This window comes from Dreissena polymorpha, chromosome 2 (genome assembly GCF_020536995.1).
Source record: "Dreissena polymorpha isolate Duluth1 chromosome 2, UMN_Dpol_1.0, whole genome shotgun sequence".
NCBI classification, from domain to species: Eukaryota; Metazoa; Mollusca; class Bivalvia; order Myida; family Dreissenidae; genus Dreissena; species Dreissena polymorpha.
Window position 1 is genome coordinate 103467357 of NC_068356.1, and position 24186 is coordinate 103491542.

Here is a 24186-nt window from a genome sequence, read left to right on the forward strand (position 1 = left end):
ACGAATGCTCCACTGGGTTGCGGCCGCAGGTCGAGTTTGATTGATACGGGTCACAGCGCCCGCAAGGCTTTTGATCGCCTGCTCCGTCGCAGTAGTTCGTCGCCTCGCAACGCACGCAGCTTATGTCGTCTTGACAGCAAAGTCAGTTTATATATGATATATACTCACATAAACTGAGCTATTATCAACTTAGCAATCATTAATTCTTTTTTAATACAGAGTTGTCGTCAACACTGAATAATATCACTTTTTCAGGTCAATACCACTTACTATTTTGTATATACAACATTAAGCCATTTTGATAAATTTCTACAAAAAGACCATACTGGAAAATGTTCATTATGCTCAAGTGTTTATAAATAAAATTAAACATATCCACAAAACATTTGGCAAAACCAGTTGTTTTTGTGTAGTATAACAGAGGGGTACTCACGTGACAACAAGATGGCAACGGCAGTGCCGAGACAGGTATTTTTCGCCGTTTTATACCCTTTATTATTTTATTTATTAGATAGAATGCCGCTCACTTTCCAGCCATATCGACAAGAAAGTGATAAATATAGAATAACACATTTATTGCCTATTACAGTCTAATCTTTTTGTAATATATCAGGCAAGGCTTAGAATAAGATCAGGCAGTAACCTGTTATTCTATATATATCGTATTAATATCCGTTCTACATCTCGACTTTACACGCGGCGAAATTTCCTAACAGGTCACAAAATTACAGCACCCGCAAAGAAAATTCGCAGTGAGTGAAGTCGAGATAAATAGCGAATATTAATACGAAATAAACGCTCATCACTTTCTTGCTGATACGGCTGGAAAGTGAGCGGCATTTAAACAATCAATGCAAGTAAAAAAATCCTTACAGTATAGCTGTTCGGCCTGCTGACATCCGGACAGTTCCGTGCGGAGGGAAACGTTCCCCCCTACCCAAGTCTGAGGGTTGATCCGTATTTTTGTGCTCAGAATTGACGGAATTAGATTCACAATGTTGATAACGTCTCTGCCCGTTGTTCCCAGCAATATCTATACAATAATTTCATTGTTGATACTATTGCCACACAACTGAACAAATTAATTGTTGGGCCCGTCTTCTGATCAAAACTCTTTACTGTCAGCAGTGTTTTCTGATCAAAACTCTTTACTGTCAGCAGTGTTTTCTGATCAAAACTCTTTACTGTCAGCAGTGTTTTCTGATCAAAACTCTTTACTGTCAGCAGTGTTTTCTGATCAAAACTCTTTACTGTCAGCAGTGTTTTCCGGAGCGTGATCAAAGTGGGCTACACGTCAACCTTCATGGTAGTAGTCGTTTTAAAAAAAAATTGTTAACTGAAATGAAAACAATTGACTTACATTTTGCCCAGCCGAATTGGTGTACTCCATCCAGGAGCCAATGCTGGTGTTGTAGTAGAAGATCTTGAAGGAGGTGATCCATTCGTCGGCGTCGTCACGCCCCTGTATGTGCACCTTTGTGAACTTGTATGGTCGCTTCATGTCAATCTCCAGGTACTGACTTGTGTTGGCAACGCCGGCAACCCAGGCGCCGGCGAGCTCGCTGTACACATCTGTTCGTAAATAGATATGATCTAATAAGTTCTTTCGGTGTTCAAGAATCCCGTTTTGAGTTTTCAGTCGCAAAGAAAAAAGTAATACACAAGAAGCATACTTTATTCAAACTAACTTAATTTATATTTGCAACGAAAAGTTAAATTGTAGTCACCATACGATCAGATAGGATATGATAAGATCAACGCACTAAATATTGAACATGTAAAAGTAGAAATACGAATCAGAGATTAAGCTTTACCGTCACAATGCTTGGCATCTGCAATTTGACAGCATTACAGATGGCGTTGTGGGAGTAACGCAAAAAAGCCAAATAGTCCTCTTTGCCTCAGAATAAATTATTTTGTGCCATACTCCGATATATGATATGGCATACGATACTTATATGTGTCGTGTTCTGAGAAAACGGGGCTTAATGCATGTGCGTAAAGTGTCGTCCCTGAGTAGCCTGTGCAGTCCCCACAGGCTAATCAGGGACGACACTTTCCGCTTGTATGGTATTTTTAGTTTCAAGGAAGTCCCTCCTTACCGAAAATCAAGTTTAGGCGGAAAGCGTCGTCCCTGATTAGCCTTTGCGGACTGCATAGGCTAATCTGGGACGACACTTAACGCACATGCATTATACCCAGTTTTCTCAGAACGCGACTCATATAATGCAGACAGTGTTTTACGCACTCGCTGTGCTATTCAGTCGACTACGTCCTGGTCCAGTCGCAAGAGGGTCTAAAGAGGATGACGCCGATAACATGGTATCCAGAACAATCCCTTGAGTAAGGCCTATATTGCTATCACAGTCTGTGAAAAGATTGAAATCGACATATTATTTTGTTGTATTAACCCATTTATGCCTAGTGGACTCTCTCATCCTTCTAAGGTGGATCAATTTATTCCCAAAATTAGGGATGTCTAGTATATTTATTTCTATATTTAGAATATTTCTTACAGAAATTCCTTAAGCAAACAGCGCAGACCCTGATGAGACGCCGCATGATGCGGCGTCTCATCTGGGTCTACGCTCTTTGCAAAGGCCCTTTTTCTAGACGCTAGGCATAAATGGGTTAAACAATATATAAACGGTGTACACTGAATAACCTTTTAAATTTGTCCGTATATAGTGAAAAATGAAAGTCATATAAGCAAATCCAAACCAACTAACAATACATATTTATCAAAGCAAAATTCGTTACTAATTGTTTGAGTAAATCATTTTTGATTTTTGGCTTAATCATTACTCCAATAACTCACGTATAAGTCAGTTAGACATATTTACACAAATCAACAATTAGATACGACAAACTTACATGGTAAAAATATCATGTAATTGCCTTGAATTTTAATCAAAAACAAATTAAATGCGACAAGTAAGAAAAGTTATTAAGCGTATATAAAGGGATATTTAAATACATTTATTCACGTTATTTCCGGTTAAAATGTGTATGTTTTATGTGAAGTTCATTATTATTAATATGGCATCCGTATAGACCGATTTCATTGTATCATGACCTTCTTGTATCAATTGCAAAATAACACAATTAAGAAAGAAGTCAATTTAAAACATAGTTGTTTACAGTTTTTGTACAAAGTTTAACCCATTTATGCCTAGCATCTAGAAAAAAGGCCTTTGCAAACAGCGTTGACCCAGATGAAAGGCCTTTGCAAACAGCGTAGACCCAGATGAGACGCCGCATGATGCGGCGTCTCATCTGGGTCTGCACTGTTTGCTTAAAGGAATTTCTGTAAGAAATATTCTAAATATAGGAATAAATATACTAGAGATCCCTAATTTTGGAAATAAATTGATCCAATTTAGAAGGATGGGATAGTCCACTAGGCATAAATGGGTTAACATCTTTGTGAATACATGTAGCATATAGAAACGTAGAGCGAAACTTACGGAATTCGAGCACATAGTACTTAGGTATTCTAAGCGTCATGTCCCCAGTTACTTTATCAACTGCAAAGACGTATTTGATGTCCCCCAACAGGACATCCATGACGCACGTGTAGCTCAAGGTGACATTAACGTACGCTACGTCTCCGCGCGGTACGGTTCCGTTGTCAATAGCGACCACTTTGAACTGCAGCGTCGTGGAGTTTACGTAGATGTCATCGTAAAGCTCCACCGGGATATTGTAATCGATTGGAGGCCTGAAATGTGTTTTGTATTAATATATATATTTGTTTAAGAAAATTATCAATTTCACATGTATACAATATTGCATATAATTTACGAAATAGTAATCCCAAGCGGAACAATATGGGTTTAACGCACATGAATGGAACCATGCATAATGTTTGGCAAAATAACGACACATTACGGAACAGAACAAAACAGAACACATCTTTATTATATTTCACAAGTCACATTATACAATGAACATACATGTATCGTGACAACAGGTGAGCACATATAAATTGTGTAAGTAAACAGTTTCATGAAACATTGGGAAATTCGTCAGAGAAAAATTATAAAAATTTGGTGAGGGGGGGTGATCTTTGAAGTTTCATCAGCTACCCGGCTGTTACAAGCGAGTATAGAATGATATCATTTTACAGTTAACGAATGTGAAGGTTATATAAAAAATACAGGGAAAAACTATACGACCCACATTAATAATAGTCTGGTGAAAATACTATAAGACTTTTTTGTTACAAAAAGGTTTCAAGGTTTAGATTCAAAGACAATACGACATTATGCTTAAATAAATATTAATAAAGGTTAATAAAGATACATTATAATCAGTTATTTATCAGCAATATTTCGTAATGGTATGAAAAAAATAAAAATGAAAATTGCAACACAAAATAATGACAGGACAACAACAACAACAACAGCAACACAAGTTATCATTTAGACATGCAACATAAATAAATAAAGAACTTACGTCAAGAAACTACAAAAGGGAGATCCGTTGTTGAACCATTAAACTATGTATTAGAAGGCAATCGATTTTATTTAGTTGTTGTTTAAAAAAAAATATGACAAAAAGTGCAACATTATTTGCAAGGGAATAAATGCAGCTTACATCGATTCGGCAGTAAAACATAGAGAACGGTATACAGCCACCATGATAACACATTATTTATTGTCTACCCAGTAATGTATGACCAAAGATTTAATTGCAAGTTATTACATGGGGCATATGGTATATTTAACAATAAAATTCTTTATTGTAGAATTATATATTCATTTAAACCAGGCGTACACGACCAGTGCGAAATTTAAAGTTATTACATGAGGCAAATGACATATTTAAAGGGGCCTTTTCACAGATTTTGGCATATTTTGAAGTTTGTCATTAAATGCTTTATATTGATCAATGTAAACATTGGATTTTAAAAGCTCCAGTAAAAAATCAAGAATAACATTAACACAAGAAATAAAAGTAGCCGGCACCAGGGCTCGAACCAGTGACCCCCGGAGTCCTGAAGTAAGTCTGAAGTAAAATCGGATTAGCTCTCTCGGCTATTCCGCCGGAAATACACAGTGTAAGTATTTTATACGTTATATAAGCAATCTTCGTAGTTTCGTTAATTTAAACGACAACAACAGAACTCTCCAAATTATTCAATCGTTTCGCGTTAACGCTTTATAATTTTTTGGTTTTCAAATCGTCAAAAGATACATATAATGGCTATATTTGGACTATGGTAAATGTTCAGTAATACTGTTTCCTCACAAATATCATAACAAAAACGAAAATTTGCGATTCTAAAACAACTTTTTTCAATTTTGTCAATTTACCAAACCGTGAAAAGATCCCTTTAACAATAACATTCTTTATTGTAGAATTAATTACTCATTTAAACCAGGCGTACACGACCAGTACAACATTTCAAGTTATTACATGAGGCATATGACATATTTAACAATAATTATAGGTTATTAGACGTTTCACTGTACGATACGGGGATATATTTGGACGAGCACACAGTTTAAGTCATATTGGACGAGCCGTTACGCAAAATTTGATTGGCTGACTAACTCGGGATCTCGAGATAGCGAAAATTCTCTCCTCTTTTGTTTAATGCACCCTGCCTTTATTTACTGCACCGCTCTTTTTTTAATTGCACTCCGCTTTTATTTAGTTTTGCACTCCTCTTTTTTCTATCTCGTGGCCACAACCTAGCTAACTCGTGGCCACGGGATAGAAAAAAGAGGAGAGCAATTTAAAAAAAAGAGAAGCACCGCTCTTTTTTTAATTGTACGCCGCTTTTATTTAGTTTTGCACTCCTCTTTTTCTATCTCGTGGCCACGACATAGCTAACTCGTGGCCACGAGATAGAAAAAAGAGGAGAGCAATTTAAAAAAAGAGAAGTGAATGTCACCTCTATGCCAACGTAGTAATACGACGAGACTGTCGGATTAACTGAAGAAACGAGATGCATGAGTAAACAAATATATTATCGTTTATAAACTCATAAGTTAAATAAGAGGTATGATGTTAAATCTAAGGGTTAAGAACTTACTCAGGTATTGCTTTTGACACAATGTATCTGATGTCGCCGTTGTCGCCACTGTCGATGTCATTGGAAGCAAAGGTGGCCAGCGCTTCCGGTACTAGGACCGGTAGTGGCATGAGTACTAAGGTTGTTGGTGAAATAACGGGGCAGTTGTCGTTTACGTCTGTGATTGCAACCTTAGCAGGAAAAACATATATGCCATGCATAGTACGCATTATAAACATTTTTAAACATTTTTAAACATACGTTCCTCACTTTTAAGAATGAAGGAAAGCTATATAATATGGATAATATTGCATCCTCATTATTATTAACGTTTTATAAAAATTGTATAAAGACAATTGGGCTGACTAACACTGCTGTGGTCAATATATAAATGTGCATAATATACATTAAAAGGACGATTAACTAACCCTTAAAGATATTGACCCGGTTAGCCTGGTCCCATGATCCACTACGGTCAACAAGAAGTAGTAGGTCTTTCTTGTTTCATAATCCAGCGTGTTTTTGAGGGTGAAAAGGGCCGATGACGTTGAGATTGAAAATGTTTCAGCAGTTATATTGCTGTTCCACGTGGGCGTAAAAACTGTAGAGCACTCTGAAATAGCGATTGTTTTTATATGTACGTTGAATATCGGTTATACCGCAACATGCTTTCTGCAAAATCAATTAGACATGCGTGTGTGTGTATATATATATATATATATATATATATATATATATATATATATATATATATATATATATATATATATATATATATATATATCATTATGTATATCACATGCCATACCCTGTTTCCCATGTAATATAACCATGTCATATATTTTTATCTTACACATGTGTAATATACTTTTTAAGCGTTTTCATTGGATCAGTTTTCGTTTATTGACCAATCGCATTTTGTTATTTTGCTGAAATGACGTTGCAACGTCAAATGACGTCACGAATGTAAACAACATTCTGGATTTATCATTATGTTTGTATAAATATTAATTTAATTTGCTCATTTAAAATCATGTGATAAAAAGATCTGACACTCGTTGTGATATCATACCATATTTTATTAAACTCGGCAAGGAAATTTGTTAGTAAGCTCGCCAAAGGCTCGCTTACTAACAAAATTCCTGAACTCGTTTAATAAACTATGGTATGATATGACAACTCGTGCCAGATTCTATATATATATATATACATGTATACATAAATTATATATTTTTCGGCATACATTATTAAACGATTATTCTACAAAAATAACTTATAAATTATACACATTATGAAAGCACTACTTTTACGGTAATATCGCTTTGCCTACCTAAGAATTGAATAGTTTTGCCCTCCTGGTCAACAATTGTCGTATAGTTGGGGGGTGACTGTACAGAAGGCGTGAATGCGTTGGCGGCAATGTCGGCCTTGATCTCAAAGAGCCGATTTTCGTTTCCTGATAAGAAATGAACGCCATATCGATAATGCAAACTCATCCAACCGCATCGATAAATAACATTTCAATAAAAAGACATGCTAAGTATCACAATAAATATGTACATATAAAGACAGCCAGCTGTACATATACACCCGATACGACACGGCTTACACTATTCAAGAGGCCTTTTGTTAACGGTGTTACGCTGTTCGGACAGACAATGGTATTACAGTCATTCCATTTGGTATGGTGTTAACCTATTAAATAGATAACCTAGATCTATAAGTAATCAGTTTATTTTATAGACAGACAGACAGACAGACAGACAGACAGTTTATTCCGACTTATACACAAGTACATCGTCTTCATACTAAAGTATATACATTTTTTTCTGTCACGTAACTAGGTATAACAACACAATATTAAATAACATAAAATACACATTTACGAGTACAAATACTTATAAACTATCAAGGCGGTAATAAATTGTATTAAACAGTATTATTTAAAATTGTATTTCTAATAGCAAGAGCTTCTTTGATATATTTACATACATTGTAAATAACTGATTTATCACATGAAATTAATAACTTTTGGAATTTATATACTGATGGGTTAATATAAAATATACGGTTTTAATATTTTTTCTTAAATCCGTGTAACAACGGCATATACATATAAAATGGTATTCATCCTCTAAATCCAAGTCATTACAACATAAACAATAACGCTCATTTCGTGGTATGTTATTTTGGGCGTATCTGCCCGTTTGGATTCTCAACGGATGCGCAGAGACTCTTAACCTTACAAAAAATAATCGCAAACGTCTGGGAACTAAGTTTAAATATGCTTCATAATCCAAACAGCTTTTAATAACTTTGTACATCACTAAAACAGAACTATTATTCAATTTACCGTTCCACTCTTGTTTAAAATTATCAACAAGTCTACATTTGAATTCGCTGATAAAACTATTAACTTGTACAACGTTTGTATTTTCAAAAACATAACTAAATCCATAATTATTTAACAAATTCTTTACATTTGAGACCCAGTTTGTACAACCTTTATTACAATCATTCAATGCTTGTTTGTATACAGTTTGCATTATGATATTCTCATTGTTGAGAACCTTAAACCAATATTTAACAATTTTAACAAATCTGTTTACATACAATGGGAATCTACCTAATTCTCCATTAACAGCAACATTACATGTATTTATTTTCACCTGCAGCAATCGTTTACAAAATGTCAAATGTATACGTTCAATATCATCTGACTTGATGAAGCCCCATACTTCTGAAGCATAATTTAATATAGAACCCACAAATGAGTCAAACAACTGACAAAATATTTTTGGTTTTATGTCAAATTCATTGCATTTAAACAATAATGTATTCATGGCTTTAAGGGCTTTACCAACCAAATGCTCCTGAGTAAGTTTAAAACTTCCGGTATAATTTAACACTGTGCCTAAATAATTAAAGGGGCCTTTTCACAGATTTTGGCATTTTTTTAACTTATTCATTAAATGCTTTATATTGATAAATGTAAACATTGGATCGTAAAAGCTCCAGTAAAAAATCAAGAAAAAAAATAAAAAAAGGAAAAGAACATTGCCCAGAGCAGGTTTCGAACCAGTGACCCCTGGAGTCCTGCCAGAGTCCTGAAGTAAAAACGCTCTAGCCTACTGAGCTATTCCGCCGAATATACATACTTCACGTATTTTATACCTTATATAAGCAATCTTCGTAGTTTCACAAAATTTAACGACAAAAACAGAACTCTCCAAATTATTCAATCGTTTCGCGTTGCAACGCTTTATAATTTTTAGGTTTTAAAATCGTCAAAAGATGCATATAATGGCTATATTAGAGCATGGTTAATGTTCAGTATTACTGTTTCCTCACAAATATCATAACTAAAACGAAAAATTACGAATCTGAAACAACTTTTTTTCAATTTTGTCAATTTACCAAAGCGTGAAAAGATCCCTTTAAAGTTGTCAACCACTTCAATAACATTACCATTGTATGTCCATTTTTCGTTATCTTTTAGTCCGCCCCTCTTCCGAAAAACCATTATTTTTGTTTTATCAGTCTTAACATTTAACCCCCAAGAATTGCAATATAAGTATAAGTTATCTAAATGAGTTTGCACTTCAGCTAGTGATTTGCCTAAAATAGCCATGTCATCCGCAAATAATAATAAAATTAACACAATATCTTCTATATTCAAGCCAGAGTTAATGCTACCTTGTAGGTAGAGTTCAAGGTCTTCAACAAATAAAGTAAACAAAATCGGTGACATTACCTCCCCTTGTCTCAGGCCAACAGCATAACTAAAATAATCTGAGTAAGATGAACATGATTTAACACGAGACTTGACATTTGAATACATATCCTTAACTATTCTAAGCAATTTGCCTTGAATACCAGACTTAAACATTTTCAGCCATAATGCATTACGGTATATACTATCGAAACATTTTAACATGTCGACGTAAATTACATACAAACGTTTATTTTCATTTAAATAATTTTGAACAATTGACATCAGTATAAAAATAGCATCAACAGTCGAATATCCTTTCCGAAATCCGAACTGCGCATCCGAAATAATAGTATTTTCATTGCAAAAACATTGGATGCGCTTATTTAAAATCGTGGAAAATAATTTTGAAAAACAACTTACTAGAGTAATCCCTCTATAGTTATTGACATCGTTTACAGAACCTTTTTTATGCAAAGGGATTATAACGCCTTCTGTCCACTTATCGGGAAAGAAACCCGATACAAAGATACCGTTAAATAAGTCACACAAATGGACAGATAAAATATCAGCACATTCAATAAAATATTCATTAAAAATACAATCACTGCCAGATGATTTATTACGTTTTAAATGTTTAATTGCATACTTAACTTCTTCAACAGATATAGGTACATCTAGTTCAGGAAATGTTGAATTTTCTAGGTTAAAATCATTATTTAGACAGAAATCTTCTGCTTCAGTATTACAAAAATCAGACATATTGTTACTAAGATTGTTAAAAAACCTTGTAAATTCTTTTAAAGATATTTTGTTATTTATGACGCTATGTTTTGATTTAAAAAATCGCAAAAAGTCTCTTGGTTTGTGTTTCCTTAAATTTTCAATATTATATATATAGATAAAGAACGGATGAGTCTACGTTATCACGATTATCTCGATTAGCTATTAACAATAAATAAAGAAAACCACCTTTTTAGTTCTTAAACCAAATAAAAATTGAAATATTGGTTTTAAATATTTATTTAATTCAAGGAATTTCGAACATTTAAAAATGTAATATAATACAAATTGAGGTGAATCTTATTACCGAGTGGTTTGTTTGTCATACCTGTTAATAAATGTATAATAGATTCATAATTTTCAAAACACAAGGGATTTGTTTGTTGTTTAATTAACAAACAAGAATAAATAAATGATAAAATAAGTACATAAATAAATAAATAAATATAAATAAATCAATATAAAATAAAAATAAAATTAATCTAAATAGATAAAAAAGATAAATAAATAAGTAAAGTCATATTATGCGCATTTTTCACTGTTGAATTGAGCTGAAAATAATTAACAGGCCAAAAGAGTTAGTTAAAATGTGGTAACTGACGAATTATCTACAACTCATCTTGCTACCAGTTGTATAACAGTTAAAAATGCGCATAATATTTCTTTAAAAGGCTAACCCATACCTATTGGTATGATGGAATTGGCATCGCCTGTCCGAGCTCCGATAATCTTAGGCCTAATGAACAATATATCACGATTCGTATCGGGTGACATCTACGCATATAAATAAAAATGTTTGATACACACCTGCATATAACGTAACAGTGTATGGGCCTACCGAGAACGCGTCATTCAGCGTTAAGTTAGCAACGACGTCGCCGATGAAGAAATCTTCAGCAATTGATACGCTTTAAACAAAAAAAAAACAAAAAACAAATGACTGTTGGGTCGCAACAAATTATTTTAAAAGAAAAGGAAAATTGACAGAATTCTTATCATCATACTCATCATCGACCTTGTCATGGCCGTGATTGTGATTATTGTTATTATTGTCATCATAATCATTATCATCATCATCATCATCATCATCATCATCATCATCATCATCATCATCATCATCATCATCATCATCATCATCATCATCATCATCACCATCATCATCATCATTATCATCATCATCATCATCATCATAATCATCATCATCATCTTCTTCTTCTTCTTCTTCTTCGTCTTCTTCTTCTTCTGCTTCTGCTTCTTCATGAATGCCAACGCCAAGGAAATAAGCATTATTTACATAATCAAAATCTACATCTGATAATACCTGAAGTCCAGAGGCAGTTCAGTCTGGGGCGACTGACTGAAGGTCAAGTCCTCAACTTGAAACAGGAAGTGGGAGGAGCAGCGCCTCGTCTCCGCGTGGAACATGTCGAAGTGATAGATCTCACCTACCTAAAACAACAGCATAGGGTGTCGTGTAGGAAATGGGACTACCAACATGTTTTTGGAAAAATTAAGAACGCCAACAAACCGGATTGTAATATTATATTTGCATACAATGCAACTACAACTAGATAAACTATAATGCATAAAAAAATATAAATAGCTATGCTTGTACCTGCAGCTTCATAGATACGGAATACGTTGTGTTTACCAAGGTGCCGCAGGACCCTGCAGCCGATAACATCCCGACCTTGGGCTGAATAGTTCCGCCCAGTTTAGTAGCGGCCGGGGACAGGTCGAGGTAAAAGCATTCCCTGTAGTTCTTGCCGGTCGAGACTTGATCTATGACCTTGACCTTGTTGATGAAGAGCCAAAGTGCCTCGCCCCCTCCCAGAGTAATCTTCTCAGTGCCACCAAATTTGATACTTGTCCGCAAGGCGGTCGTAAAACTAGCGTGATGTGAGAATGATAAACTAATAAAAACTACGCAAAGTCATATACAGAATAAAAGAGTCTGTTTCGGAACAGATTTTCACTTTATGCAACTTTATCAAACTTTACTTTTATTATTTCCCATTAGGGTATATTGTAAGAAGTGACAACACATGCTGACATGTAAATATTAAAATACACATCAAAATGAGTGAAAGCATATACAATACAAATTAAAATCAAATTTAAATAGGAATTACGTCTCACAACATCCGTTATTAACTTGCAAGTTAATGTATGTAAATCATAGGACTTTTGGAGTTATTTGTTAAATATATAGTTTCGGGTAAAAACATAAATATTACCCAAAATTACGGAATGTCCCAGCACAATCTTTCTGTTCTTCTGAAAAAAATCCACGGCCATCCACTGGGAAGAATTCTTCTGACCAAAACCTTTATGTAATTATATTGAAATGTTTGAAGTTTACTGAATTCAACATACGTTTTAATATGGATTAAATGACATTCACTTGTTAAAGTATCAATTATGTTAAACCCACTTCACACTGGACTGACGTTCTACTTGCGTCATAAGAACGTTAAAACGCCAAGAATATCTATACTGGTAACCGTTCGTCGACTTCGTTGGAAATTTCGAAATTTAACGACGAGATTTGGCATTTTGACGACGACCCAGCATGAACGACGTACGATCGACATGAATTAGCCATAAACGCACTACCAACGTAACAGAAGCCCTGAGAGTCCACGAGAGAACGTATTTGTTAAAAAGACGCAATGATATTCTGCTGCGACTCGACTGTATTCCCATATTTATGCGTTTTTATAACGACCCTGTCGTTATCTTGGGGAGGGGGGGGGGGGGTGTGGTAATGAAAACGCAAAAGTCAAAAGTAGGTTCGTAGAATAAACCCCTAAAGCGTCGTGTTGACGCCATGACGCGTCAAGCCAAAAGATCCAGGCGCGAGAAAATGAGACAAACTTTATCGGCGTTGTCCCTACAAAATGTTTTTAGTGTTTTTTTTTTACAAAAATGTTATGTCTTAGTTAGAACGTCAATCCAGTGTGATTGGGGTAAAGAGACGATCTGATTGTTCATCTTTAATTTTTCACATATTAATAAATGAAAAGCAAACGAACAATTTTACCGTTTGATATTTCCAGAATAATTGGTAAGAATCAAGGTATTGTTAAGTGCATAGTTGACAGTTGGGTCTGATCGGAACCATTTGGAAAACGTATCACTTGTGGGCGTGTTCGAGATCGATAGCCACGCCCCATAAGGTGACGCGACGTAGCTTGGGTTTTTGATTGACGGGTATAGGATGTCGGCGAAGTTTGGGTTAGTCTTGCTGAAGTCGTAGTGCATGACATCCAATATCACGTCTTGGGGGCTGGCGGTCCCGGGGATCGCTGTAAAAGTGTAACCTGATATATTCATGGCGATAATTCTTTATTATATTTATAAAATACAAATAAAGTTTAAATATAAATTAACTTATTTTCAATTGTTATACGAAGAGTAATTGGAGTAAATGTTAAGTCATTTTTAATAATTTAAACGTAAAAATAGCTCTCAATTCTTTGATGCTCTAAACCGCCAATACGAGTTTCAACGATAAGTAAATACAAAAATCTGATGAAACTTTTCAGAATGGGATTTGATTGTTGAAGAGTTAATATCTGTGTTGCTTATACCTATATTTAAGTCGTCAACTAAATTATATTGATACGGTGGGCGTTTTTTTTTAAATTTTCTGAGCATATGGTCATACAATTTTTAAAATGTATTTTTAATTAATGCAATCTTTTATATAAAAAAGTCATCTGCCCGTCAGGGCTTTCATTTAAGTTTGGGAAAAGTTTATTCCCAGTTTTCGTCATGAATTTTCGAAAAATGAAGCAATAACAGTTTCAATACCGCAAAAATAATCAAGTCAATGAATTTTCTAATCATGTAAAGGGCGACATTTTGAAAGGAATACTATTGGTGATTTCTACATATATACTTTCATCTATGAATAAATCACGATATAACTACTTGATATATGGCAGACTTAAAACAAACCTTTCATTTACACTCTATTACAACTATTATATGCTCATGAATTGTGTCGTGCAAAGTTGAAATTTTCAACTCTGTGAACATAACTTTCGCGGGAAAGTAGCGACTTCAGTTTTTTAAAGGTTGCTGCAATCCCTTACTTTTAATATCTTATGATGGGCGATGAAAACTTCAACAATTGCAATTTTGAATGTGATCTGGATATGGCTGTGTGTGTGTGTGTGTCAGCCAGCAGTGGTATTCGGTTTTTAAGTGAAATTTAAAGCGAATGTGTACATTTTAATCGTAAATCCATTAAAACTAGATCTAGTGATGTGTCTCAACAAACACAGCTTTTTATGAATATGAATATATCGTTGTTAGTCAGAATGTACTGTCATGTTGATGCTAATGCTGAATTACTTTCCCAGTAAACATTTTTATCACTAGATTTTGAAAATAGACAAAAACAAGATCTCGCCGATTCTAGCTTAAAATGTGTTATGTGTAATACAGTGTAAATAAAAGGGATGTTTTAATCGGTCATATATAGACGTCATGGTGTTACTATGTATATGAAATATATGTAATATTTAGTGACAGCAGAATATAATAATTTTACGATATTGCCAATCAACAGGTCTTACTTGCGTCCGGCGTGACGAGTGTGATAGGGATGCTCTTTGCGCTCGTATAACCTTTGTACGCAAGTTTCATGGAGCACTCGAAGATCGTTCCAGGTACAACACCGCTCATCGCGGTTATCGAGAATGAGGTTGATGCAGGGCTAGAAGTTGCGTTCGGGTCTCTTTTTGTTAAATACAGGGAGGCTGCTGTCTCACTGACGCAGGTTAACTGGTACTCGCTGCGAAAGACAATTTGCCTCTTTTACATTCCTTGTAAATGCTCTACGAGTTTCTTAATTTTCGTTATTATGCTAATTATACAGAAATTAAAGCGTGTTATCATTTTAATAGTCTGTTTAACCCCCCTTATAAAGTTTCATCATATGTATCAGCTTAAAAAAAAGCATGAATCCCATTTTGCAACGGGTGAAAAAAAAACACTTACATTTCGCCCTCGATAGATGTCAAATTCCTCAGTGTCGCGTTTGGCTGGTAGTAGAGGTCTTCTGGTTGATTCCAACTGATGGTGAACTCCGACCCATTGATATTCGACGCTGATAAAGATTCGGCAGCTGCGGGGACACATAATCATATTGTATTAATTTTGTTAAGTTTTCAAACTCTTACATGTGATGGTTCTATAACATGTGTTTATTGTGTGTCTTTTCTAATATTGCCCATCTCATATGTTTGATTGAAATTATTATGAAAAACACTTACTACATTGGAAAATTGACGCGTTGACGTTTGTGTAGTACTTCGAAGATTGTGACGTCATGTTGTCGAACGAGACGTCGTACGCGAGTGAGGGCGAGGAGCAGACGGCACCGTTTAACGTCTTATTGACCTCATTCAGTGAGCCCACCGTCTGACACTGGCATGCTAGAGGATTGCTGGTTAGGTTCCTAGTATGCGATTACAGAAGTTAAATAAGGAAATGTTATCATTGAACAGGTTCTGTATATAGGACGGATTTTACTTTTTTTCCTCGTGATTCTCCGGGAATAAATGGAAATATACTCAAGTGATATTTTCAACGCGTAAAATTCTTCTGAGTAGTTAATAAAAAATTCTATCTTAAAAATCATGATAAGCAATTATAAAGCGTGTTCCTTTAACGTTTAGTCGTATTGAATAACATGTTAGGAGACAATGTCCTTATCGCACCCACGCGCCGACGGCTATAAAAGGCTTGGCTTGTAATGAATTAAACTGTAGATCTAAATTCGTATATATCTTTATGTACATTACTTAGAAGAGCTTCTAGTTTCATGATGTTAATTATATAATTAAAATCATCATTATGTAATTAACACGTTATGCATTTAGTAGCTCTTGTATGCGGATTAATTTTAAAAACATTTTAAAACAATTTTAAATACAGTTAACTAATATCAAAATAGAATGTATACTACATTTGTATTTTATATCTAATTGGGCCAGGCTCTGTGAAAAGGGGGTTTAATTCATGTGCGTAAAGCGTCGTCCCATATTAGCCTGTGCAGTTCTCACAGGGACGAAACTATCCCCTTTGATAATTTTTTTCGTCCAAAAAAGTCTCTTCTAAGGAAAAATCAAATCACATGAATTAAACACCCGTTTCACAGAGCATCGCCCAATTCAATATAGTGCGTAAGTGAAACAATTTTGACTTACAATGACTCTAGACTATTGAGTTGCGAGAACGCATCTGAGCCAAATGTTTCAATAGAATTGTATGAGAGATCAAGGGTCGTGATGTGCAGCGACGCGAAAGCGTTCATGTGCTTCAATTCGTTATACTGAAGATACAGCTTTTGCAACTGAGTCATGTTCTCAAACATTTTCACGTCGATTTCAGGAATTTTGTTGTTCCCGAGTTGTCTAAAATAAAAAACCATTGTGGTAAACTTCAACAGAATAAGACTGTTTGCAGTATTTGGCTACCCTATCGAGCCACTGGTCTAATAAAACAAGTTTAGTGTCCGTGTGAGACTCTAAATTTAAATTTAGTTAATGAGCATGTCGCATTTAAACTGCCCGTTGTAAATGGATGAATAATTATTACCCAATTAAATTACACTGAATATAACAAAACAACTACGATACAGATCTTAATCAGTTTAAAACGAGGTTCACGCTGAAACCACGAACAATGCCCCTATATGATCAACAAAATAGTCTGAATTTCGTCAGTGTCCACGACATTGTAAGCGTCTCGAAGTTTGTTTTCCACTCTAAGGTAACGACTTTGATGTACGGGCATCCCCCTCTTGATGGAAAATACACACACATTGCCAAAATATACACACAACAAATTAAAATGGCATCAAACAAACATATTACACAAAATTAGGGCTTATGATAGGTTTTGCATGAAGAAGCGTTCTTGAACGCAGCGTCACATAAAAAAAATTCAGTCAAGATCACAAAACAACACACATTGTCACGTGGAAATAAATACACACATCATTCCAAACTTACATCGTGTGTGGATTCTGAGATTGTAGCGCGGATGGATATATACTGATGTTATTGTTGGATAAATCAATCTTGTTCAGGTTGACGTTGTTGAATGCATCGCTGCTAAGATACGTAAGATTGGTGTTGTTAAGAAAGAAGAACTCGCCGACACTGGAGGTCCCTCCAAACATCGGCACCGACTGGATCGTGATGTTATTTTCGGAAAGGGTCCTAGTAGGAACAAAACTCGTCAATAGCATATAGGTATTCCTATTTTTGTTATATATGTGACCATTGTAAATAGTATTTAGGATGCGTGTATGTTGTGAAAATGATAAGGATAGATTGATAAACAGTGAATATAAGTCTATGTTTATTTTCGGTCCGACTTCAACAACATTTATAGCATGCTACATATCAAGATAATAAGTAACGAACAACAAAATAAATATATCATGTATTTTTTAATTGATTTTACTAAAAAACAATTGTTTAACAATATTTAATCGAAAACACACACACATGTTAATGTTTACATTTGCAGATTAACTTTTAACTTAACTTACATTTCCTTCGAAACAACTACATTATAAAATGCTTCGTTTTCAACAGTTTCGACAGTTCCATTGTCAAGGCGCAAATTCTTCACTGAGATATTGTAGAAAGCGTACGTTGGAATGGTGGTAAATATCAGATCGTTCAAGTACATCGTCCCCGTCAGTGTTATGTCTGAAAACGCATTCCTACTGAGGTACCTCACCGGATTGCCTTGCAGATAAAGATCAGTCGCAGTTAGCCCCTCGAACGCTTGAGCCTGGATCCGGGTAATTCCGTTATTGCGAAGATCCCTGAAGCATTCATTAATTTTGTCAGTGTCTTTGTGTTTTTGCGATGTAATATACTATGTGGTATAGGTTCATACACTATTGGTTATACGTGGATAAATACTCTTAGTTCAAAATTATTCGGACATAAAATTGTTTATTCGTATATCAACATACTTACAAATACCCATTGATTGTGAGATTTTTAAAACTATGATCATCCAGAACGATCAGCCGGTTATTGCTTAAGTCAAGTCTTCCAGTATCTGCCAGTCCTATTAGTCCTGTTATTCTTAAATCAGTGAAGTCGCCGCCGTTTGGAACGTGTGTTAGCTTATTGTTCGCAACTGTGCTGAAACACATTAAAAGTTCAATAATAAATAGATAATATAGGATCTGGCACGAGTTGTCATATTATACCAAATTTTATTAAACGAGTTCAGGAATTTTATTAGTAAGCGAGTCTTTGGCGAGCTTACTAACGAATTTCCTGGACGAATTTAACAAAATATGGTATGAAATCACAATGATTGTCAGATCTTTTTATCACATGCTTTTAAATGAACGAATTAAATAAATATTAACATATCAAACATTATCAAACATAATAATAAATCCCGAATGTTGTTTAGATTTCGTGACGCCATTTGACGTTGCAACGTCATTTCAGCAAAATAACAAAATGCGATTGGTAAATCGAAGGAAAACTAAGCCAATGAAAACGCTTAAAAAGTATATTACACATGTGTATGATACAAATATTCATAATGGTTTTATTACATGGGAAACAGGGTTTGGCATGTGATAAAAAAGGATTTTGATTTTTGATTGCTCATTGTAATGTATATGATCGATTCCAAGAACGGAAACTCAAAGGTAAATAAAATAGGTAACACACGTGTTTGTGTTTTTACAGTAACCGCACACAATACTAAACGCAACAATGCTTTAAAAGTTTTCCCATCTGAATACGACGAACAGATACTACAATAGAATTTTACGTGTTTATTTTACGCACTACATTAAGTTTTAATTTCCTATGCGCCTACGATCGGTTGATCGAGATCGTTTTATAATAGAACCTACGGTCTTCATTTTTAATTCAGCCTTCTTCCCGTCATGAATGACGCAGTGGCGTAGTTTCGCAGGCTGTCAAGCGGTCATACTTTTCCTACTTTTTCCTACTTTTTCATCAGGATCCTACTTTTTCCTATTTTTTAACCAAATCGTCCTACTATTTCAACTTTTTCATTTTCAATGGAGAAAAAATATTTCTTTAAGAGTTTATTTAGTAAACTTGCAGGATGAATGAATCTTTAGCATGACTGTATCCATGTTAAGGTGCATTCATCTAGATGAGACCTGACAGCCCATGCTGACTGTCTGCTAGAAGCTCTTCAGGTAAACATAGATATTTATTTCTTATGTAACTTTTGAAATTATTAACAAAAGTTTTGTTGTTTTTTTAGGTGACAATAGTACCTTGTTTACTTCCTTAGCATATGTACAATGCAGACTTCACTACCTTACACAATTCCCAGTGATGCAAGAGCTGAGGGAACCAATTGTTTATTCCAGTTTTATTTTGTTCCATTGACAACAATTTGACCAAATCTTATGCATGTTTACATGATATATATTGCTGTTTGGAATGTAGAGATATAGAGATACATGTATTGTATGAGTGGTTATGTAATATGGAATTTATAACACAAGTTATTTGAAAAAGATAAAACTGATGCTTTGCCGAGTTTTTATCATTTACAAGTAATGAATGTAATAAATTCAGTATTACATGAAAACGGATATGATGTTCTATTGATACCATAGGTACATCATGTCGAGAAAGAAAAGATAATGCACAGAGCCTAAATGCCCTGATACATTTTCTGATGATGCCATAGCTAGTGAGGTAACTTCAAGGTGTTACAGCGTAGTATTACAAATATTAAACGGCATTATTACACTCCCGCGACGTCATCAATGATGTAAAAATCATTAGCCCGCTATTTGAAACCGGAATAAACAATGTAGTGCAACTGTTTATTTGACCAATCAATGATGTCATAAAATATGTCAGAGGACAAGGTCCTATCTCCAGTTGCATAATATGCTCTGCAATGACCATTTTGAATGTAACTTAAGTCATTATAACTTCACCCTATTGTCATTTTAAAGGTTTCAAAATGTAGCTGTAGCAGAGAATTGACACTGCTTTATATACTTGTATATTAATCTTGTACAACAAGTTCGGTTATCACTAAATACATTTGGTCTTTTGCTTAAGGATATAACATGCACAATAAATTACCGTTTTTTTTATCACATCTTATACCCTGTTTCCCATGTAATATAACTATTACATATTTTTTATATTACACATGTGTAATATACTTTTTAAGCGTTTTCATTGGCTTAGTTTTCGTTTATTGACCAATCGCATTTTGTTATTTTGCTGAAATGACGTTGCAACGTCAAATGACGTCACGAAATGTAAACAACATTCGGGATGTATCATTATGTTTGCATTAATATTTATTTAATTTGCTCATTTAAAAGCATGTGATAAAAAGATCTGACACTCGTTGTCATATCATACCATATTTTGTTAAACTCGTCCAGGAAATTTGTAAGTAAGCTCGCCAAAGGCTCGCTTACTGACAAAATTCCTGAACTCGTTTTTAAATATGGTATGATATGACCATTCGTGCCAGATCCTATATATATCCATACACAAAAGACCTCTAACCACTTATTTGATGATACACCAAAATGAACAGCATCTAATTATACTTCTTTAACAGGGTAGCTTTGCTTGAAGCTTAATTATCATAGATACACTATGAGTGCTAAAATGCCTAGAGGGAAAACAAAGTTTAACCCTTCATGAATGGAGAAGTTGGACAACAGTAGAACAACACTTATATCGTGGTGCAAGAGAGATACCGGCAATGAGTTTGCAGGAAATGGGTACATAATGTCTGTATGTGTCCATCTCGTCTAGTAATCTTATACACCACCTGGTTTTCCACAGGACAACATGATAAACTATGCCCATCCCACCACATATATAGCTTATACTAATATCATGTAATTACCATTATGTATATATGTTACTGTACTAACCATCATGTAAATACATGTATTGCTAATACTTGCACGATAACTTGTTTTATAATACCCAGGAAAAATGCTTTCTTTTTTGCAAAATACGTAGTTACATGTTTGCTTACAAGTATGTCTGAGAAGTCTGCAGTGTACAAAACAATTGCAACTTATTATCCTATATCTACTTTTAGAGAGTTGTGATTTTCTTTTGGAAACTCAATCTTGTCATGATTGTTTTTAATTGGATAACTTGAGTAAATTTTCATAATATAATACTAAAAAAATTTTGTATCTGTGTCTTAAATCAATAAAAAAAACTTTTTAAGTTGCCAATGACAGTTAGATATGGGTGTTGGGCCTCAACCAGATGCAGTGCACAATGTCATGTATAGTGAGTACAGAAATACTGTGTTATCATGACTCTGGTAAGACTTATTATTCCTACTTTTGAGGGAAACGTTTCTACTTTTTCCTACTGTTTTTCTACTTCTTTTGCAAAAGTAGTTCCTATGTTTTCCTACTTTTTGAAAAAAGGTCACTTGACAGCGTGAGTTTGACCCACATAATTAGAGGTTTTGACATTTTGTCTTGTAAGGAGTTTAGTAGTTCAAGTTTATTTCATAAAACATGTTGCTCTGGTAAACAGTTTACTATTAAATAAGCAAATTGTAGTATGTGTTCTTTGTGTTAATGATGCGAATTAAAAAATTATTTCATAACAATTCTAAATAGACGATTATGTAAAATCAACATACAAGTAAGTTAACTCGGTGACGTGTTCAAATGTGCCGTCCTCGATGTAGCCTATGTCGTTGTTGTTTAGTAGAATGAATCCCGCCAGTGGGCAGTTCTGGAAGTGAGATTTCAGGATCAGTGGAATGGTGTTGAACGCCAGCTGACTGAAATAGGGACAAAAATGATCAGCGTTAACAAATTTGGACGCGATGTGCTTTAGTCTGATTTGTGTTAGTAACTTTACGAAAACATACCTTAATGCAGAACAATCTATAAGCATTACGGCACATATTATAAATACATGTATAATTAACTATAGTTTTGTTTAAAAGATATATTATTTTATCATAGTAAATGTTGTGCTTTAAAACGTTTGCTCGTTTTAAAAATAAAATCATTGTTAAATGATGCAACATCCAAATAAATGTGAAAGCCCTGTTAAAATAATTTAAATGTTTTCTCGTTAATATGATACGTAATCGATGCCCCTTTTTATATGAGTTAAAATATAACATCATTCCAATGTTAAATATTGATAACATGTAAAAATATGCCTTCGGTTTTTTATTGTTCCGATAAAACATTTTTTGTTGTGTGTAAGAAACGTTCTAACATACATTTCTGCGAGCGAGGTACAATTCTGGAAGGCCATTGGCGGAATGTAGTCGATCTTATTGTAACTCAAATGCAGTTGAGTTAGTTTGCGAAGGTTACTGAACGGGTACGTGTGGGTAAACCGGAACTCGTTTTTGTCAAGAAGGCTAAAAAACAAAACGCCGTTCCATAGCGATATAAACCATTAACCATTCAAATATGAAGACGCATGTTCCGTTAGTCACTTTACAAATGTGACAACAAACATCACTCACTAACGGGAAAATATTCATCCGATTGACATTGTTTTATTGAATAAAGACTGATTAGAATAAAATTATGTTTAATGCGACATATATAAAATATATGTTGATCAAAATGTGTTCCTTTTATAAGTGAAATGAAGTGTTTACACAAAATTCAAAATAAATTGTATGACCCTTTAAGATGATACAAACGTGCAATTTGGAAGTATAACAGGGAAAACAGTACATACATGATTTGAATATCATCATTAAAAGCGTTATTCTCGATTGTTAGGATTTTGTTGCTAGTCAGGTCTCTGAAACAAAACATAAATCACATAGGAAAGACATCTGATACATGTTAATAATAAAATATGCCCACATGTTGCGTTTGAAAAGTTTAGCAGTTGCAATAAAAATAAACATTTACGTTTTGGATGCATTTGCGACAAGCCGTATTACCACTTTGAAAGAAATTTAAGTTTTGAGATACATGTAAGCGATAATTGCAAATGCTTAATAATGTTTCTTAAACTTATTTGACAGACTAAGGTGCATTTACGAAAATAAACTCACAGATAAGACAACGTCGAAAGGTTTTTGTAGGTTTCCGATTTGATGAACGTGATCATATTACCGGCCAGTATCAGTGTCGTCAGGGCCGGTAACACATCGCTGCTCTTCACTGCTTCCGGTACATACTTAATACGGTTGTGTGCCATGTCCCTGGGAGCAAACAAAGACAAGTGCTAAAAGACCTTAAAACACGGCTTTGCAAGATAAGTATTAATGCAAAGCATCAAAGGGCGTCGGGAATTTCAGTGTAAAAGGCACTCAATGAAGTTACATGGAACGATTTTTTTTCTACTGTAAATATTAAAATTTCGGCCGATTATATAAAATAGAAAAAGATACTGGTTTAACCATTATCTATAATTTTGTGTTATAACCCCCAAATAACCATTATTTATGATGTTGTGTTATAACTCCCAAATAACCATTATCTATAATTTTGTGTTGTAACTCCCAAATATTTTTTAGTTCTTTTTATTTATATTGGTTTCCTTTTTTTACTGGCATCCGTGTGCAGTTTTCATTAATGGAACAGAACTGTGTAGGTTTAAAAAAATCTGTTTCATCTTGTAAGCTTAATTTC

General features: G+C 34.4%; 2 protein-coding genes across 2 annotated transcripts; both read right to left on the reverse strand.

Annotated features, from left to right (window-relative positions):
- Positions 1-1803: 1803 nt before the first annotated feature.
- Positions 1804-15963, reverse strand: LOC127869955 (uncharacterized). Its single transcript, XM_052412613.1, has 13 exons — positions 15948-15963; positions 15528-15654; positions 15104-15321; positions 13561-13825; positions 12755-12844; positions 12169-12406; positions 11839-11966; positions 11325-11425; positions 7353-7478; positions 6451-6635; positions 6044-6213; positions 3468-3721; positions 1804-1832 (listed from the first exon to the last, which is right to left on the reverse strand). Exons 1-13 carry the CDS (start codon positions 15961-15963, stop codon positions 1804-1806), a joined length of 1947 nt encoding a protein of 648 aa, XP_052268573.1.
- A 2562-nt stretch (positions 15964-18525) lies between these two features.
- On the reverse strand, positions 18526-22907 carry LOC127869956 (leucine-rich repeat-containing protein 15-like). The gene is made up of 3 exons (XM_052412614.1): positions 22809-22907; positions 22212-22355; positions 18526-18700 (listed from the first exon to the last, which is right to left on the reverse strand). Exons 1-3 carry the CDS (start codon positions 22841-22843, stop codon positions 18526-18528), a joined length of 354 nt encoding a protein of 117 aa, XP_052268574.1. The 5' UTR covers positions 22844-22907.
- Positions 22908-24186: the final 1279 nt, after the last annotated feature.